This window comes from Chaetodon auriga, chromosome 2 (assembly GCF_051107435.1).
Source record: "Chaetodon auriga isolate fChaAug3 chromosome 2, fChaAug3.hap1, whole genome shotgun sequence".
In the NCBI taxonomy this organism is placed as follows: Eukaryota; Metazoa; Chordata; class Actinopteri; order Chaetodontiformes; family Chaetodontidae; genus Chaetodon; species Chaetodon auriga.
Window position 1 is genome coordinate 19015140 of NC_135075.1, and position 18380 is coordinate 19033519.

The window sequence follows — 18380 nt, forward strand, 5'->3', positions numbered from 1 at the left end:
TTGAATACCAAACTGTTTTATAATTAATTGTGGATTCAAACAAATTGGATTTGGTGACATTAACATACTCACATGCAGTCGGTGCAGCTTCTTGGTGACAGTCATCCAAACAGTGCCAATGATGATGAAAGATATCAGGATGAAGAATAATGCACCGAGCACTGCCCCTTCACCAGAGCTGGGAGGCCAAAATTGTCATCAGTGAAATCAGCACACAAAACCGCTACAGCAAATGATGTTTAACTTTTCTCAGTGTGAGCTTTTAAGTGGATAATTGACAATAATTATATCCTAGAAGACGACGTTTGAAACATGACAAAGAGACACATTTACAGGGACACTTAAGGCTTTAAAAATAGCTCAGTGTTGGATTCTTACCTGCAGGTTCTTTGTCAATTTAAGTGCAGCTTTTGAATCTTCACTGTGTGTCTTCATGGTACCACAACCACTTTCCACAGGAGCAGGAACAGTGTCTGTCTATTCATCAGTCACAGCTGGTCCAGGAGCTGTGACAGGTTCAAGTGTTGCAACGTGAACCTCTGTTGCAGCCACTGGGACGTCCTCACCTGGATCCAGTACTTTCTCGATGGTCTCAGTCTCAGTTGGGGTCTCAGTGACAGATGTGACAAATATCTCTGCATCCCTGTCACCTGCTTCATTTTTCTGAGGAGCTGTGACCTGTGTTAGAGGATCTGGTTGGACAACTTCTTTTTCTTCTGTGGTGTCCTCTGCAACATACTCGTTTAGGTCTTCCAGGGGAATGATAAGGATTGGGTATTTCAGAGTTGCTTCCTCACTAGTAGGTCCAACAAGACAAATGACAGCAGGTTTTTCTGGGGTTGTTTCCCCTGGACCCTCTTCCAAGAGACTGTCAAGTTCTGCATGGACAAGGACAACAAGTTCCTCTTCTTCTGGTGTACTAGGAAGAGGTTCTTCATTTGAAGCCGGGTCCTCTTTGGGCGTTTCTTCAAGAGCTATTGGTGCTTCCTCTTTTTTTGGACGTTACTCTGGGGCCTCTTCTTCTGTTTTTTTTTTCCTAACAAAATGAGAGGCACTGTTTCTTCTTGTTCCTCTTGATCCAGCTCCTGTTGAGTAGGATGCATGGGGACAATGACTACTGGATCTTCTGGGGCTGACTCTTGTGGTGCTGTTTCTCTTGCATCAGGTGCCCCTTGACCTGCTTCCACTGTCTCCAGTTCTACAAGGATGAGGACATCAGATTTCTCTTCTGGTGTCAAAGGGAGAGGTTTTTCTTCTACTTCAGTATTATCATCCGGGACTAGAAGTAAATGTTCTTCTGGGGCAGTTTCCTTCACATTTTCCTCTGGATCTTCATCTTCCAAATTCTCTAAAAGAATTACTGGGATCAGTGCTCCTGGAGCTGGAGTCTCCTCATAATGCTGTCCTGGGGACTGACTCTCAATGGCTGGGACAACTTCTCCTGGAGATGTCTCTGGAAAGGCAGCTTCTACAGGGCTGCTTTCCTCCTCTGAAGATTCATGTGGAGCTGCAGCTGAAAGCTCTTGAGATACAGCTCCACTGGCATCATCAGAGACCTGATCTCTGATGAAAAGCAGTTCTGGTCCTTTCGCAGTAACTGGAATGTCTTCTTCAGCAGGCGATTCCTCAGGAGATCGAGCTGCTTCCCCTGTAACCACTGGAATGAGTTCCTCCTGAGCTGATTCTTTCTTCCCGAAGAAGTGACTGTGGTCTTCAGTTCCTGGTGCGATTTCCTCTGGATCTGTTTTAGCATCAGAAGTTTGAACCACTTTGACTGCTGCAATAGAAGTTCGAGATTCAGCAGTATAGCCATTTGGTATGTTCTTTAAGTTAGTCAACAATGGAACATTAATTTAATTTTTATAGTACATTTTTACATTTTTTAGCATTTCCAGAATAATATGAAATAAAGTTTCTTATTACTTTTGGACCGCTAAAAAGTCCCAAATATCTTTTTTAAATGAGCACTTTGACATTGCCATTTGTCCTATGTTTTTTTTCTTTCATTCCTTCCTATTTTATTTTTTTTACCTTGGTTAAATGGCCCTATGGAGTCTCACATTTATAAAAAATAGTCATAAAAAAATGAAATAAAAGTTCAAATATGTCTGTTTTTTCCATTTTCATTCCACTAAGCCCAACTTGGCATCATATATATTAGTTTGTACTTAAAAGCTAATTGTAATCTAAAAGCATCTGAGGTTAAGGATTCATTAAGTCTAGCCGGTTTCCACAAAATAAACCTTTAGTACAGCATAGCTCTGAAAATGGCATCAAATGTAATGATGGCTGATTATGCAACAGTTAAGAAGATCTCCACAAAGAGGGTGTGTAGTGATCCAAGTTTAGTTCAGCTGCCTCACAGGGTAGCCTGTATGCTAACAGGAGCAGGTGTGTCATTGAACAGGCCATGAGAGTATTTTGAGATATATTTGGTTGTAACCAACGCATTCAGGAACTGGAGCTTTATTCTCTATTTATGTGGGTGACCGAGGTCAGTTCCCAAACTGAATGCAGGTTTTTATTATTCATAGCTAGAAAACACCTAAAGCAATATTTGCCTTTCGCTGGCTTAGATTCTGTTGGTTCACAATCTACCTATTATGCAACACCAAACACAGGTTTATCTTTTTAAACAACATGTTAATACACTTCTCTAACATTTTTCTGAATTAAGTTGGCAGCTTATTGTGTTTTATAAAGCCTACATTATTTTCCAAAGAGGCAGTGTCTTGGTAATACACAGAAGCAGCTTTGCAATAATTTGTCAAATCATGGATCTTTGACCATTAAGGGAATCCTTTCTAAGGATCAATAATTATTCTATGAAAAGTGTTTAGAAGAAATGCATGGCTTACGTATTGGTGCTGCTATGCATAGCTGAACATTTAGGATCAGGGTCAGCAGCAGCAGAGAGGAAGCTTCGACCATGATGTCCTCTCATTAGTCAAACAGCTTCCAAAAACTCCAATACAGCAGTGAGACCGGTGCCCCGACTGAAGGGATACCCTCAAGGGGTGAAGCGCACATGTAACGTGTCAGCGTGGACTCATGTTGTGAAGTGACACACCATACGGGAATATTAGGGGGGTGCCTGGAGGGCTGGGTGGGTAAAAAGAGAAACGTACTGTGAGAACACATGGACATCCTCGACGCACCGGCTGTTCCTTATCCTCCATCAAACATCCAACAGTTTGAATACTCTCTTAAAATGGCCAAAAAGGTTGTCTAAAAGCTCTGTAAAGAACAGACACATAGACAGCCAGCTTTGATTTACTGTGCTCAGTTTTGTTTCTCTGTTGTCAGTTAAGGTCTTCGCTCTGTGTCCCAGAATTACCCACTCATCCAGCACATGAAATATTTGCCCATCTCAAACTGCACTGGTATAGAAATGTTTAGAAATTCTCGTTATCATTTGATAGTTTGCAGACTGGATGCATCTTTTAAAGGTGCAGAAGGGTCCTCTATAGAGCCAAAGTTTGGTTTGTCCATCCTGGGCTGCTGTAGAAACACTGTGGTGCAACATTGCGCCTCTGTGAACGAGGACCTGCTCTTAAATATGAAGACCTCATTCTTAGCTAATGAAAACACGACTCTTAGTTTCAGGCGATTATACGCTAATGAAAACATAAATATGAATATTATGCTCCATTTCTGCCGATAGATCCCCCTAAATCCTACAGAATGGACCTTTAATTAATCCTATTAATTGGATTTGAGCTTGAAATAATATTACATTTTCCTCTATCAAGGCCATCCATCCTTTCACAGAGCTTATTGTACTCCTCATATTTATACTAAATTACTTTGTTGGCCTCTCCAGTGTGGTCTAAGCTCCAGGGGTTGTATTGGAGGGAAACATCACATGGTTTGCGTCTGCTAAGAGGTCTCAGTGGTGGGCATGGGTGTATCTATTATAAGTAATAATAGCTGTTTACCAGCTGACCTCCTTCTAAATGATGACATGGTTACAATGAAAACTGTATCTCACAGGTCTCACAGCACCAGAAACCGCTGCATCCTCAGGAACAAAGCTCAAACAGCACATTAATCCACAGTGAAGTTACCATATTTTATTTCTTTAAGTGCCATTCATGCATATTGGGGAAGGGGGTGGGGTGGGCGGTGGTATCGACAATTCTAATAACACTTGAGTTATTTTACAGCACTAAACGAATACAAAGAGTAGCTGTGTCACCTCATTGGACAACAAAAGTAATAAACCGTGCAATAAACAAAAAAAAAAGGGACAAATAGAGGAGAAAAAAAATACAAGAAATGACAAAGACATAATCAAAAAAATAAACAAACAAACAAAAAAACAAACAAAAAATAAAAATAAAACACAAACCAAATATATATTATCAACACTGAAACACTGAATGTAGAACCATAGTACAGGTAAAAGGTAGTGTCACACAAAAAGCCAACGCATTTCATCACATATATACAATATAGATATATACATACTGTCACCCTCTGATTGGACAATAACAAAATACTCTATTCCTTTACCTCCTCTCTTTTGTGAATAAGACCCACCCCCTGCCTTGATACCCCACCCCCAAGAGGAAAAAAGGGATGATTGAAAAGACATATATGTACAAGCACAACAACACACCAGCACTGAATAAAATAGGCCCCAATCAGCAGTACTTGTTGGCAGTTCTCTCCCACACTGTAACAAGGCTTTTTTTTTTTTTTTTTTTTTTTAATCTTTTCATCTTTTTAACCACTAATAGTAATCTCTCTGGCAGGTACATGTCCAGCGGAATTTAAAAACTTACATCGTCTTTTGAAAAAAAAAAAAAAAGAAAAAAAAGAAATTAAACTCACACGAGCAAACACACAAATACACACATGCGCGCGCTCACACTCACACTCTCACACACACACACACACACATACAGACATGATGTAAAATTGTGATTGTGATCCAGTCATTGTCTTCACCTTTTTCCCTTTTAGCCACATCCGTTAGCTCATATCTTTTGTTTCCCCGTGGGCTGCTGTGCTCAAATAGTAGCTTGTGTGTTCACGGTCTTCACCTGGAAGATCTGAAACACACGTCACCTTCACGCCAACCAAGGACTCGCAGGATGTTCTCCGCTGTAGGTCCATTGAGTCCTAACGAATACACACTGATGCTCTTTTTCTCTGCTGTGTTCAGCTGCAGTCCTTTGGCCCACTCTCACCTAAAAGAGTCCTGATTTGGGTCACTCAACTGACTAAGCACTCGGTCTTAGCACTGATTAAGAAATTCTGGCAGTCGAACACAACTTTAAAAACTCATAGTCGAGATTCCACAGGCAAGGCGATCCTCCACACAGAGCCGCCGTTTGATACACAAAGACAGACAAAACATTGCACAGAGAAGCAGGAGTGGACAGGTGTGATTGGCAGGAAAAGAAAACACAAAGCTATCAGCTGAAAATATCAAAATGAATGGCAGTATCATCAGTTGAAAGAGGAGAAGTTGACTTCATCTGCACAGCTGCGAACAGTTTGACAGAAGATCTACAGTATAAAACCGGGCTGGTTCTTGTTTCAAATAGCCTTCGATGTGTTCAAATGTAGAAACATATGGGTCTATTAAATCCAATGAAACCACTGTGTGAGACTTGAAAGTGCCTTTTCTCACCATAACAAAGATATTATGCAATATCATAAAAAAGAATCCATGATTGTCATCCAAATATGAAATCAAAACTACGGCGACCACTGGAGTCCCTCCATGCTAAAGTACCTCCAAGGAGCAGTTTGACACTTTGGGAAAAGCACTTGTTTGCTTTCTTGCTGAGAGTTTGATCAGATCAATAACGCCTCTTGTCTGCAAGGTACGCACAAAGACTGGAAACCAAGCCTGGCTCTGTCCAATGGTAACAAAACCCACCTACCAGCATCTCTAAAGCGCAATAATAAACACATTTCTTCAGACAGTGACTGCGAACAGCCAAGAAACAATCCGGCACATAACCCCCATAAACATCAACAGTGTTGTTTTTGAAGCGGTGCTTCCAGGCAGATTTTGTTACCTTTGGACAGAGCCAGGCTGGACGTAGTTTCATATTAACTGTACAGTCATGAGTAGTTCAATCTTTTTTTGGCATGAAAGCAAATTTCCCAACATGCTGCACGATCCCTTCTAGCGAGGACACACAGCGTCAAAGATGCAAAGCACCGTACACAGTTCAGCAGTATTGCAGAGGAGAAATAATCCTGATAATTGTCAGCTGTGGACAACGCCTCATACTTGCCTCTCGGGTTCAGAGAGCCTAACTGTGAGTGAATGACAGGATGAGTATGCGAGTGACTAGCGTTTGAGATCCAGGAGGTGCTTCGCATCTTGAAAACGGTTACAATCGATCAAATCTGTAAGTGTGCAAAGGGCTTTTTTTTTTTTTCCTTTTTTTTTTTTTTTTTTTTAACATAGTGTCTCTAAAGTTCAGCGCCTGTCTGACTGAGGAGCAACTTGTTACAGGACACAGAGGACAGGTTTCCAGAACCGCTGATCTCCCTTTTCTGTGCTTGAGAAACCCTTCTCACAATAAATGCATGTCTCAAATCTCGTCTTCCATCACTGTGTGCATCTGCTTTTGTGCTTACAGATAGCGTAGAGATGATTGCAGCAATCAATCATAGCCCTAAAATTACAATAAAACCAAAGCGCGCGCGCACACACACACACACACGTTCAACCAACACTTGCATGCACACACACACACTGTATGTACTGTATCATGAGTCACATTTGTCATGTTGTTATAATTGTACAATAGCAAATTCTTCCACTATTGAACCATCACAACATTGGGCAGTTAAAAATGAAGAACAGCTCCACAATTTAAACGCCAGAAGTGACAATAAACACTGAGTGTAGCATCAAAAACTCACTTTGACGCACAACAGGTGGAAAAAGGCATGAATCTGGACAATCGAAGACACAGTGAGGCTCATCCTTTGTTGCGATTTTCAAATGGAAAGTTCAACATCTAATGAAAATCCTACTGATCATTAATCAATCAAAGCATTCAGGTATCTAAGAAGCTTTCACAACTATTTCTTTCTCTTTGGGAAGCGAGTATGAGAGCCTGCTTCAAGCTTTTTTATTTATTTTATTAAGTCTATTAGCAATGTTTCCAGTCAGTGAAACTTGAGACCATAACTCTCAACACTGCAAACAAACTTCTTACTGTCACCAGTTTACCTTATTTTAATACGGTTTGTATACAATTTTAAGTGGAGTCTGTACAGTAAATAGGAAGCCACCTCCAGCACACAATTAGCATAGCTTAGCACAAAGGCTGCAAATGGAGGGAAAACGCTAGCCTGACTATGTCTAAATGTAATAAAATCAGCCTACCAGCACCTCAAAAGCTCACTAATTGGCACGTTGTATCTCCAGGAACACATAATCCTGCATAATACCACAAATTATCACTTAGACACTTCAGTTATTTTATGGTTTAAACAAGTGAGATGTATTGTGGTAATTAGTGAGCTTTAGAGGTGCTGGTGGGCAGATTTTGTTACATTTAGACAGAGTCAGGCCAGCTGTTTCTGTGTTTCCAGTCTGTGCACTAAGCTAAGCTAAGCTAAGCTAATCATATCCTGCCTGCGGCTTCATACTGTATTTAAGGTACAATATCTTTATTGAACTCTGGACAAAACACCAAATGAGCATATTTCCCAAAATGCTGGAGTATATCTTTAATAAGACCAAACCCCACTGACTTGAGCAGTTCATTTAAACAAAAACTTGCTTGCAAAGCAGAGACCAACTGATACTGGATTACTGAGGCAGATACAAATATCAATATTTGAACGCTGACATCGATCAGATAATGATATATGTATTCAATATATATGTATATGTATTAAGTTTCTCTACAGTAGTTTTTTAAAGAAATGTGACCACAATGCTGAGTGGGACACTTAAAAGTTTGAAAATCAACTTTCAAAATCAATAAATCCATTATCATTGACTGCAATTTATTGCGACTTATGTATTGGCTGACATTAACGCCACGACCGACACACTGGCGATAAGCTCAGGCGAGCCAATTATACTGCTATGACCAATATCATTCTGAATGATGATGACTTGTTTAATGATCAATAGGCGACTCATCGAAAACTGATGAACTGTACCATTAAAACAACCTTGAAATGTGAATATGTTTGTATTTAATGTCAGAACAGCTTCTGATTGGTAAAGCGATGATTGACCGACACGATGCACACAGAGAACCTAAACCTCAAGTTACTTTGGGTTGAACTGAATTTAAAAAGACAAAAAATGTCCGACTTCCCTGCTTTCACCTTCCTCTCACACTCATCGTCATCACTCATCTTGAAGTGCTTGAGACGGAGAACTAAGAAGAAGAAAAAAAAAACGTTGCTGTACTCCCATTATTGGTCTGTTGCAGTGAGCCTGATCACGTTGGTTGGCTATGAAAACAGATCACGGTACATTCTGTGATCTCTCTCTCACTTTCTCTCGAGTATCAAGCCTGCTTAAAAGTTTAACACCCTGTTCCTCACTTATTGTAAACCTAACTTTACCACCAGCTCGGACGACGTGGGGCCCACTTTCTCCCAAAAGTGACCAACGAGCACCATCACATTACTCACAGAGACGGCCTGTGTTTCTTAAAAACAAAAACAAAAGAAAATAATTTTTTTTTTTTAGAGAGATAGATGATAGATAGATGAGACGTAAACTCATCCAAGAGGCAGCTGAGGCCAATGTCAACACGAGAAGAATTACAAGCTGAACACGTCGCTCAAATCACATAACAGTTACGGAGCAGGGGGTCGGGGGGAGAGGGGTTCGGACTTTGGAAGGCTGCTGGCTAGGGACGGGGGGAGGGCTGGCTGAGGAGCTGAGGAGCATGTGGTTTAGACGTGAATGTGGTCTACTTGTCTTTAGACAAGTACATAAGCAATCGCTTTAACATGTCCGACTAAATATGATTGTCTTCAAAGTAACATTTTCTAGTTATGTTTTGCTTTTGTAAAAATGTCAGGACTCTGAAGTCTGTCTTTCTCCAAAGCGTGTCAAATGTTCTTCTGCATCCCGCCCACAGCGGCCTCCTCCTCCTCCTCCTCCTCCTCCTCCTCCTGCGGCCTTTCAGCTCAGCCTGGCTTCCTCTGGCTTCCACCTCCTCTCCTCGCTCCCTTTTGTTTGCAAAAGGAGGTCTACGGGCTAGACAATGGAGTCCCAATCAAAGTCATCCTGGATGTCATCAGCTGGCATGCGATGCATCTGGAAGTTTCTGGCAGGTATCATGTGCTGCTGGTTCATCTGTGCATGGTGTCCTGCAGAGAGAGGGCAGGGAGACGGAGGAGTCAGATTCATCAATAAACAGCTAATAGAAGGTTTCACAGCGGCTGTTCCTCTCTGTGGCTTCAGGTCACCTGTCATTGTGGGTCCTGTGCTGCTCATAGGGGGCATGTGGGGGTATCCTGGAGGACCCATCATGGACATGCTCTGTCTGGAGTCCATGTAGAGATTTCCTGATGAGAGGAGCAGAACAAAACTTTATTTTTCGGGCTTAGTTAAGTCAGGCAATGCAACTCAGGTCCAATTCAAGTAAAGCATGAACAAAACATCGTAGTAAGAGTAAGAGGACGAGCTGCGTCACATTAGGGGACACTCACCAGGTTTGGGGAAGAGGAAAAATTCTGCTTAACAAAATGGTGTTTACTCTTTCCAGACATTCCTCTGATCTTTTGTTGTTTTTTTCCTTTTCAATTACTGAATAATTTTATCTCTTCTGGCGTCTAAAAATTATGCAAATCGATCAAGGATAAGAAATCACTGTGTGTTTCAACTTGTCACAACTAGTAGGCACGTGCAGCCGGTAACGAGGGGTTGTTTCAGCTTTAGGGGTCACAAGCCGAAAAATTTGGGAATCATTGGCATAAAGAGGGAGTAGAGCTCAGAGTGTGCAAAAGGGATCAAGACTATTTGCACTTTCAGACAGAGGGGAATGTGAACGAGATAACCTCACCAGACAACAGGCTTATGTATGAATTCTTACAGACTGACCTTGACCGCGCTGGATTCTATCGTGCTTATTATGACTCCATCTTATGTTTCTCTTTAGTGTCCTGGTTTGGAAATCTATCTTTAAAGAGGAGAAAATCTCTGAATCAAATTTTCAAACAGTCTGGTAGGCTGATTGGTGAGTCACATCTAAACCCAGCGTCCCTGTGCACCACGCAGTTACAGCGGATAACCAGCTCGATTTAAAAACGACGACTCCCACCATTTGCACAGTGAATTTCAGCTTCTTCCTTCCGGACTGAGGTTTATCGTCCCAAAGTGGTATAAAATAACTTTGTTCCAGCAGTCATCATGGTGAACAAGTCATAGCAAGACGGCAGAGGTGCTGTCAAAGCAATGTTTATTTATCTAGGTTTTTTTCCTTTACTTACATTTTAGCTTATTTATTCTAGTGGTTATTTACTGGCGCGTCTACTTTTATTCACACTTTTCTGTCTTTAAGTCCTGACTATTGGAGCCTTGAGTACATTTATTCTGTTTGTCTACTGTCTGTTTTTTGTAAAATGTGTGTCAAAATGGAGGCCTTGTCTTCTACTGCAGACCAAATCTACTTACGGGTACAAATACAATAACCTGAACCTTGACACACACACGATAGACAGTCACACAGACCTCATAGCTGTACTGACACTGCACTTATTTTGTACACACTGTTCAATTACACGTTCTTTCCCAGAAAACTAAACCAGATAACAGGGCGACAGCGTCCACGTGTAAATGCTTAAATCTCTGAGGGTGCATGATGTACATTATCTCTCTCCCATCAGAAACACACAGCTGCAACCTCTATGGTATAAATATCACTTTAAAAACAACCTTACTGGAACTAGGAATGAGCCCAGAATCCGCCCTCGTGCCAAAACAAAGGCTACTCTCCACAGCTACACAAATTCAATCAAACCGTGACAAAAAATAGGTCGTAGGGTTAAAAAGCGGGTGCTTCACCTGTGTTGATGTGCTGGCTGGGTTTGTTGGGGTGCATGGAGCCATGACAAACAGGAGGCTGCACTGCCCCTTGTGGCTGGATTACACCGGTTCGGGCAAAAAACTGGTTGATGGATGAGCAGAGGTCTGCAATCTGGGTGGGTTCCAGGGACCAATTGTTCAACTCCGCTTGTCTCATACTCTCTCTTAATCCTTAGAAACATAAAACACAAATTTACAGACAGAACGACCTGAGCGAGCGATAGTATCTGTCTCTGCTAAAGTGCCTTTGTGACAATGAAATGCACGAAACCCCACCAGCCGAATGTCCAAAGAATATAAATTTAGTAAATGAGTAACTAATTTCCAAACACGAAGCAAAAACTTTGGTTGCAATATGTATTCATTATGTCAGTAACCTTCAGTGGGTGATATTTAAAAAACATCCTACCTTGCAATCCTAGACTGTAATTGGATAAACTGACCTGCTGAGCTCAGTGTTTTGGTAATTAAACTTGAAGGCAGTGCTATTTAATTGAGGAGCTCAGTTTAATTAAACTCATAATCAACTCCACAGTGTCAACACTTCAGCACTCAATCAAAAGCTGGGGCAGTACTGTACTATCAGCTCCTGGCTTTCAATGTTTGTGTCTTCTGCAATCCAGAAAAATTTCAATCTTCAAAAAAATAAAGGAAAAACGCTCCAGAACTGTCATTTGTTTAACACGTGTCCAGTACATGCAATAAGCTCTATCTGTTGTGTTCAAACTGCACCTTGGAAAGGTGAAAGGTCGACATCAGCCCAGTTATAGCTGCTAGCAATACGACAGCTTTCTTTCAGTGCATCCAGATTTGGGTACCAGTCAGACAGTAAACCTGCAAAACACACACAGGATACGATCAGTAACATTATAGGATAAGACAATTGAGGGATATGGGTCATTTTGGTTCCGACACCAAGTTCACTCCTGGGACAAAAACAGATTTAGACCTAATTACATCAGTTATGGACAACTGCACAATAATTGCTGTAGTAATTGTTATTTACTGTGGGTTGGGTAATTTGGCCAGATGATGCATTTTCATTGGAGTCACCTTTTATTAGCTGTGCAGGCAGTCTTCTAGTGCCAAATGAATGCCAAACTAACACCAAATAAAACAGTTAATCAGGCTTTTAAACGCTTCAGCACTGCGCTGTGGCCACTAGGAGGAGCCAGACGACGCTGTAAAAGCTGCACAAGTCGCTGGATGCAGCATTGCTTTGTTCTCACCACAGCACAGATAATAAATCAGATGATGATTTAATGTTTACCACATACACCAATTTCTCAGTGATTTATGACAAAAAACAGGACTGATACGAAGCCGTATTCAGCTGTAAACATTTGTTTTTGTTGCCGTGTCTGTGTGACAAACGGGATGAAGAGAAAACAACGCGGCGGCGCTGGGTCAAAGGAAGACAAGGACAGACAGAGCGTCTTACCTGTGTTGCAGGCCATCTGTTGCTGGGTAGGATGGGGCTGGTGGGAGAGGCTCTGATGCTGCTGTCCGTGTTGAGAAGGGTGCTGGCTGTGCTGCGTGTGTTGGGAGGGGTGTGGCGTGTGTTGCTGTGGGTGCTGGCCGTGGGACGGGTGCTGCGATGGGTGCTGCCCGTGCTGGGAGTGTGCAGCGTGCTGGGCGTGCTGACTGTGTTGGCTATGCTGGGTGTGTTGGCTGTGTTGGTTGTGTTGGTTGTGGGGGCCGCCGTGCTGCGGAAGGTGCTGTGCGTGGGGCGAGCCGTGGCCGGGGTGGGCTTGGGCAGGGTGGGAGAGGGGCACCTGGCCGCTGTTGGCGGAGTGGCTGTTGGGGTGGCTGTTGGGTTGGTTGTTTGACAGGCTGTTCTGAGTGCTAATGGTGCCACTGGGGGAGTGCTGATAGGAGCAGGAGGTGTGGGTCTGCTGGGAGGAATCTGACGGTATGCCCATCAGACCTGGGAAACAAAACACACCAACACAAAGCTTGAAACAATGCTGAGACAAACTGTCAATGGCATAAAATTCTGCAAACAACAATTCTGAGTAGTGCAGTAACTCACTTTTAATTATCAATTAATTTGCAGATTATTTTCCAAATTAAGCGATGCGTAATTTTGTCTGTAAAATAACGAAACATGCCCATCACGTCTTCCCTGAGCCCAAGGTGACGTCTTCAAACATCTTGTTTCGTATGAAACGCTGGAACAAGAGAATGGCTTGGCAGTTTTCCTTAAAAAATGGCTCAAACGATAATTCGATCATTGATTTTCTGTCGATTGATTAATCGTTTCTCAGGCAAAAATTCCAAGACTGGCTTTTTCTCGCTTCTCAGCAATTTACAGACATCACTTTGAGCTCTGGGAGTCAGAGGGTCTAAAAATAACTGACAAATTAATTGATAATGAAAATAGCTTTAGCTGAATCCCTTGCTGGTGAAAAGAGACAACTAATTCCAACACACACGTCAGTCAGACGGCTTCAGATCGTTGATCGCTGATGTGAGTTACACTAATACATACAAACTTAAACAAAAAGAGAGCCAGGGTCTTCACATGTAAAACCAGACACTTAGGGCCTTATATCTTAACATCTTACAATAATGGGATGTGGGCCTCCCGTGTTTAAGTAGTTCTGCACTTGAGACAGACCAGCTGCCATTTTGTTGTATCAGGGAATGACTCAGCATTAGTTGTGTCTCTGAGGTTCACGAGCCGGAGCTGCCGTCGCCTCTCCTCTCCAGCTACACAGCTCTGGATTGTCTTTGACAAATTCATTGTGCTGCTGCACTGCTCTTCAACAGACATGACTGGAGCATGAACATCTGCACACCCAACCGCAATCATCTGAGTGGCAGGGAGTGGTCTTAAGAGGCCCTGTCCTTCACAGCTTTGGCACAGTAAACCTATTTCACTGGAGTGCTTTTAGAGCTGACTCTGACCCTGCACCTCCACAATCGGCACGTAACACTCACTGCAGGGGTGACAAAGGTGCATCTCTTATCAGCACAGAAAGCCCATTGTCCAACCAGGGAAATACAGAAAGCAATTAACGCGGCACCAGAATAATAATGCGAGCTCATTACCTATTATCAAAGCCAGTGAATTAGCTCACTGTCTACAGCGGCAGAGTGTGAAATCCTCTAGCTCGATTATTTACGCTTTTTAATTGCCAGAGCTTGTCTGACTAAGAGATTTCACTTTTATGCGCATAAAAAAGGTAACAACTTTCAACTAATGAAACATAGATGATAGATTAAAGGAGAGGAACTCTTTGAAAACATTAGCATGAAATGCATTTGATTTGTGAAAGTAGGTTATACACAGAAAGCTCAGTCTACTTTGCTCATAACCCGCTTGTCAAGTGCTCTTTGTTTATCAGTCAATCAGATTACAAGCAAAAATGCATTTTGTTCTGCGGGGACTCACAGGCTTTTGGAAAGCTGTGCTCTATCCACCACTATTTATTATAGCATACAAAGTCCCCATCATTATGACAAATGAACCTCAAATCCAACAGATTTACTGAGGACTCGGGCTTCCACTCCTCTGGTGAAACACAGCCGACATAAGAAAACATTTCAAACATGACAAGGTGCTGAAAACTTTCATGTAAGATGGTGGATTAATTCTGAATTAACCATTAAATAAATGCAATAACATCTCTTTACAGGCTCTAATGAAATATTTAAGACATGAACTCTCAGACTCTGTGTTTGAATATGAAATGAGGCCTTTTCCACATCGCTCCAGCAAAAGACCATGAAAATACAATTCTATAATACAGTGCAGAGTTGCACCATGGGGTAGTCAGCCTGTTGAATACCTGTTCACTTCTCAGTGAACCTAATTAGTGCCTAAAGACTCTCTATAGCCCCAGCTGCTAAGAACAAATCCACATTAGGAAAATCGTTCGGAGAATCATCCTGTTCCTTGATAAATTAAGCTTTGGCTCTCTATTAGGTTCCCACTTGATGCTCCCATGAGACCACTCACCTTGTTGGCTGAAGGACTGCTCAAAAACAGACTTGTAAAGGCTGCGGAAGGAGGCACTGAGATCTTCAAATTCAGAGAACAGGAGCTGCTTATCCCTGTCTGGCATGTTGTACTGGGACTGGGGGGGCTGCTGGAGGCTCATAGATTGGGACACGGGCTCTGGGTGACTGGTCACCTGCAAAGATGAAGGGATAAAGAAAGCTAAAGATTCACAAAAGCAAAGAGCAGTACTGAGTGCAAAACAAGATCATGTTTAATGTTTAATCCCTGAAAGATTTTGTGAAAGTACACTGTCTACATTTATATCTGCGCCACAGACTACAGGGACTATTGATGCTAAGAGGAACGCACTATAATGTTCAAACATGCACATCAATAATATACATACTCTTCATAGATATCCCGCCATGCAGCCACAAAAACAGAAAACAGAAATCCTCTAGAACATTTAATACCAAGTGGTGGTTTATGTGAATGTGCGCAGCAAACACGACCTCAGTCATAAACACAGATGGTTCGATTCTTCTGAGACGTCACTGTGAAATTGTTGTTTCTGTCTGCAGAGTTGTCACAACATGTAAAGAACAATTACACAAACTGCACCAATCTGGGTCAGTGCTTGCCGCCTTGGCTGACATAACATTAAGAGACCAACCTGAATGGACACGAACCCAATACTCAGGTGGCCAAGCAAAATGTATTTAAAACAAAATCAATAGCAATACCTTGTACAAATAAGCAACCATTTTATCCATGTATTTGTGTGGGCAGTCAATGTTATGCACTGGCCCTGGGTGTGAGACAGAAAGCATTGTTCCCCTCCAGCAATGAGTTTGTCGACAAGATTCTTCACAGCGAGAGCAGCGATGTAAAACCATTCCTATTTCACAAAGCAGGACCTGACCTGTGTCCACTGTGGGCTAGCATTACAAGAGAGGTCACGTCCAATTTTTGATCATAACATCTTCCTCTTCTATGTGGGCAGGCTGCTGAAGTGCATGGCTCACAGTCTGGCTTGGGTAAGAGTGAATAGGTGATAATAAAGCCAGAGTGTTTACTGTGAGCTGCTGCTTTGGCTGTGAGAGAGAGAGCACATCCATCAGGCTGAGCCGATCGATGCCCAGAGCCTGGAGCAGGGAGCACTCGAGGATGCGGGAGGACCACACCAAAGAGGGGGCATCTCTGGTGGGAGGACATCAGAAGAAGCGCTTCTCTTTGTCTCGCTTCCAGGAGCGTGCACATTTTTCTCTGTTTCCCTTAACCCCCTTCCTGATGTTGTACTCCAGCGCATGTCCACCCTGAACCTCGGTCTATTGCTGTCTACGGCTGAGCTCCTCTGAAGAAAGCCTCCTGGGGCTTTCTGATCAGATGAAATATGGGATACAGTACAGTTTCTAAGTCTGGCAGTGTTTCATTTTCATTCATTTAGTGACTCCGGCTCCCCCACAGTTTGAAAAATGTGAAAAAAAATGAGAATTTATCATTTGGCCTTAGCGCTCAGTGCAAAAACAAATCATCAATTACACCACATTTATATAAATATCCTGTTATAAATATCCAACTAAGAGACTTTCATGCAATATCGACAGCTAGAATTATCAGCATCCTACACTCAATTCACTCTTTTAAGGAACAGCAAGACCACAGTATGTTTGTGCAAAGTTAACCAAGATGTTACAGCAGGACCTTATTTGTTCTGTCTTTGTACCAGCAGCGCATAATGCAGATCGATACGAACAAATGAACCAGAACTCTTTACGGATCCACACAGTCCAAGTGTCTAGACTCACCATGGGACCAAGTTGGACGGGGTCCAAATTCTGTGCAAACTAAACGGGTCTGGTAGCCCGTCTGTCAATACGAATATGGATCCAGGTAAACTGATATCAGCTCTGATTGTATGGAGCATCATAATCATTGCAGGCGAAATGTGCTTTTTGACACAAGACAGAAAAATAACATTTATCGCGCCTCTTTTTCAACTGTTCGTTAATTAGTGGCGCTTCGTACTGCTGCTTGTGGCAGTGCTCTTTTTATATTTGGGTGTGTTCAGGTCCATCCGTGTGATGGATTGGAGCTTATCATCAGGTGCTATTTTCAGACTGGAGATTGAATTTATTTTTGGGGCTTGATATGCATTTTTCACATAGCGTACAGTAGAGAGATAACAAGAAATGAAGAGATAGGGAGATGGTGAACGACGTACAACAAACGTCACCAGCTGGACTCAAACCGGGTTCACAATCAACGCCTTCACTAATTAATTTACATGCGTGGAGTTCAGGTAGGTTTTCCACAGATCAATTTCAGATAGCGTCCAGAATTTTCCATACGTGAAACCCTCCAGAATGTCTCCCATCAGCGTAGAGTTGTGTCCCTGTGACGAGCGGTCTTACCGGTGTATAGCTGTGCACGCTGCCCACACTGTTGAGATTGACAGAGGCCAGACTCTGATCAGACAGGCTGTTGTTAAGGCTGCTTCTTGGACTATCGCTCCCTTCCTGGTCTGTGTTGTACAACGCCACCTGAAACACATACATGTACATTAGCTTATTCTCTCACAAACACTCACACGCACGTATGCACACACACACTAATGTCCTCTCCACTCTTGCTGATGGTAGAGCCTGTCAGCATTCCTCCGAGATAATGGGTATGAAAGGTAATGTGGGTCTATAGTTAAACAATGTAATTTAGAATGGAAATGTAAAGCCTGAGCATGTGTGTGCTGCATGCAACGGCATGTCATAATAGCAGAGTACTTTGTTTTCTCTTTATTGAGCGTGTGTGTGTGTGGCAGACGCAGGGTGCTGCTGAACACCCACCACAGTCACTGAGGGGTTCCAGCTGAACGTGTAAAGGGGTCTGGAGACAGCAGAGACATTCCCATCACTAAAGGTCACACTACCGGCGATGTCAGCCACATCTGCTCACCAAGCGCAAATCCGTTTGGGACAGCTAACAAAGGATTTCAGTGCAGCCGAGACACTGACCTTTCAATACAGCAGCAAAACTAGCCGAACCACTTCAGGATGACAATCTTAATTATCGTCTAACAAGGTTTAGTCCTCCCACCCTTCCAAAATAAAGTGCGCCGTCAGACAATTAAGACAATAGTAAGAACAACGATCCAGATAATGAAATTAATGATACCCGCAGAGAACAGCCCATGTGTTGAGTTTTGTATTGTGAGAAAAGAATGGCAGTAACGCACTTATGGTGTTGCAGTGGAAGACGGCCTGGCATTCTAAGATTGGTGCTGTGCATGTGCTTGTGTGTGTCAGTCCATGACTGAGTGCAGCATGGTGGCTTCGGCTCATCACTGTGAGTGGAACAGAGTGGGCTCTGTGCTCAGCACAATGAGACGGCAGTGGCAGC

General features: G+C 42.6%; 1 protein-coding gene across 2 annotated transcripts in view; it reads right to left on the minus strand.

Annotated features, from left to right (window-relative positions):
* Positions 1 to 6425: 6425 nt before the first annotated feature.
* The window catches only part of foxj3 (forkhead box J3), a 71616-nt gene continuing 59661 nt past the window's right edge, over positions 6426 to 18380 (minus strand). Inside the window, exons 6-12 of one of the 2 annotated variants that reach the window (XM_076760693.1) lie at positions 17399 to 17527; positions 15003 to 15177; positions 12480 to 12965; positions 11771 to 11872; positions 11018 to 11209; positions 9421 to 9519; positions 6426 to 9321 (exon numbers count right to left, since the gene is read on the minus strand). In XM_076760693.1, the coding sequence (XP_076616808.1) occupies positions 9209 to 9321; positions 9421 to 9519; positions 11018 to 11209; positions 11771 to 11872; positions 12480 to 12965; positions 15003 to 15177; positions 17399 to 17527 (1296 nt within the window). In that variant the 3' untranslated portion in view covers positions 6426 to 9208. Of the gene's footprint in view, positions 9520 to 11017; positions 11210 to 11770; positions 11873 to 12479; positions 12966 to 15002; positions 15178 to 17398; positions 17528 to 18380 lie in introns of both variants that reach the window. The other variant, XM_076760685.1, reaches the window with a different exon arrangement.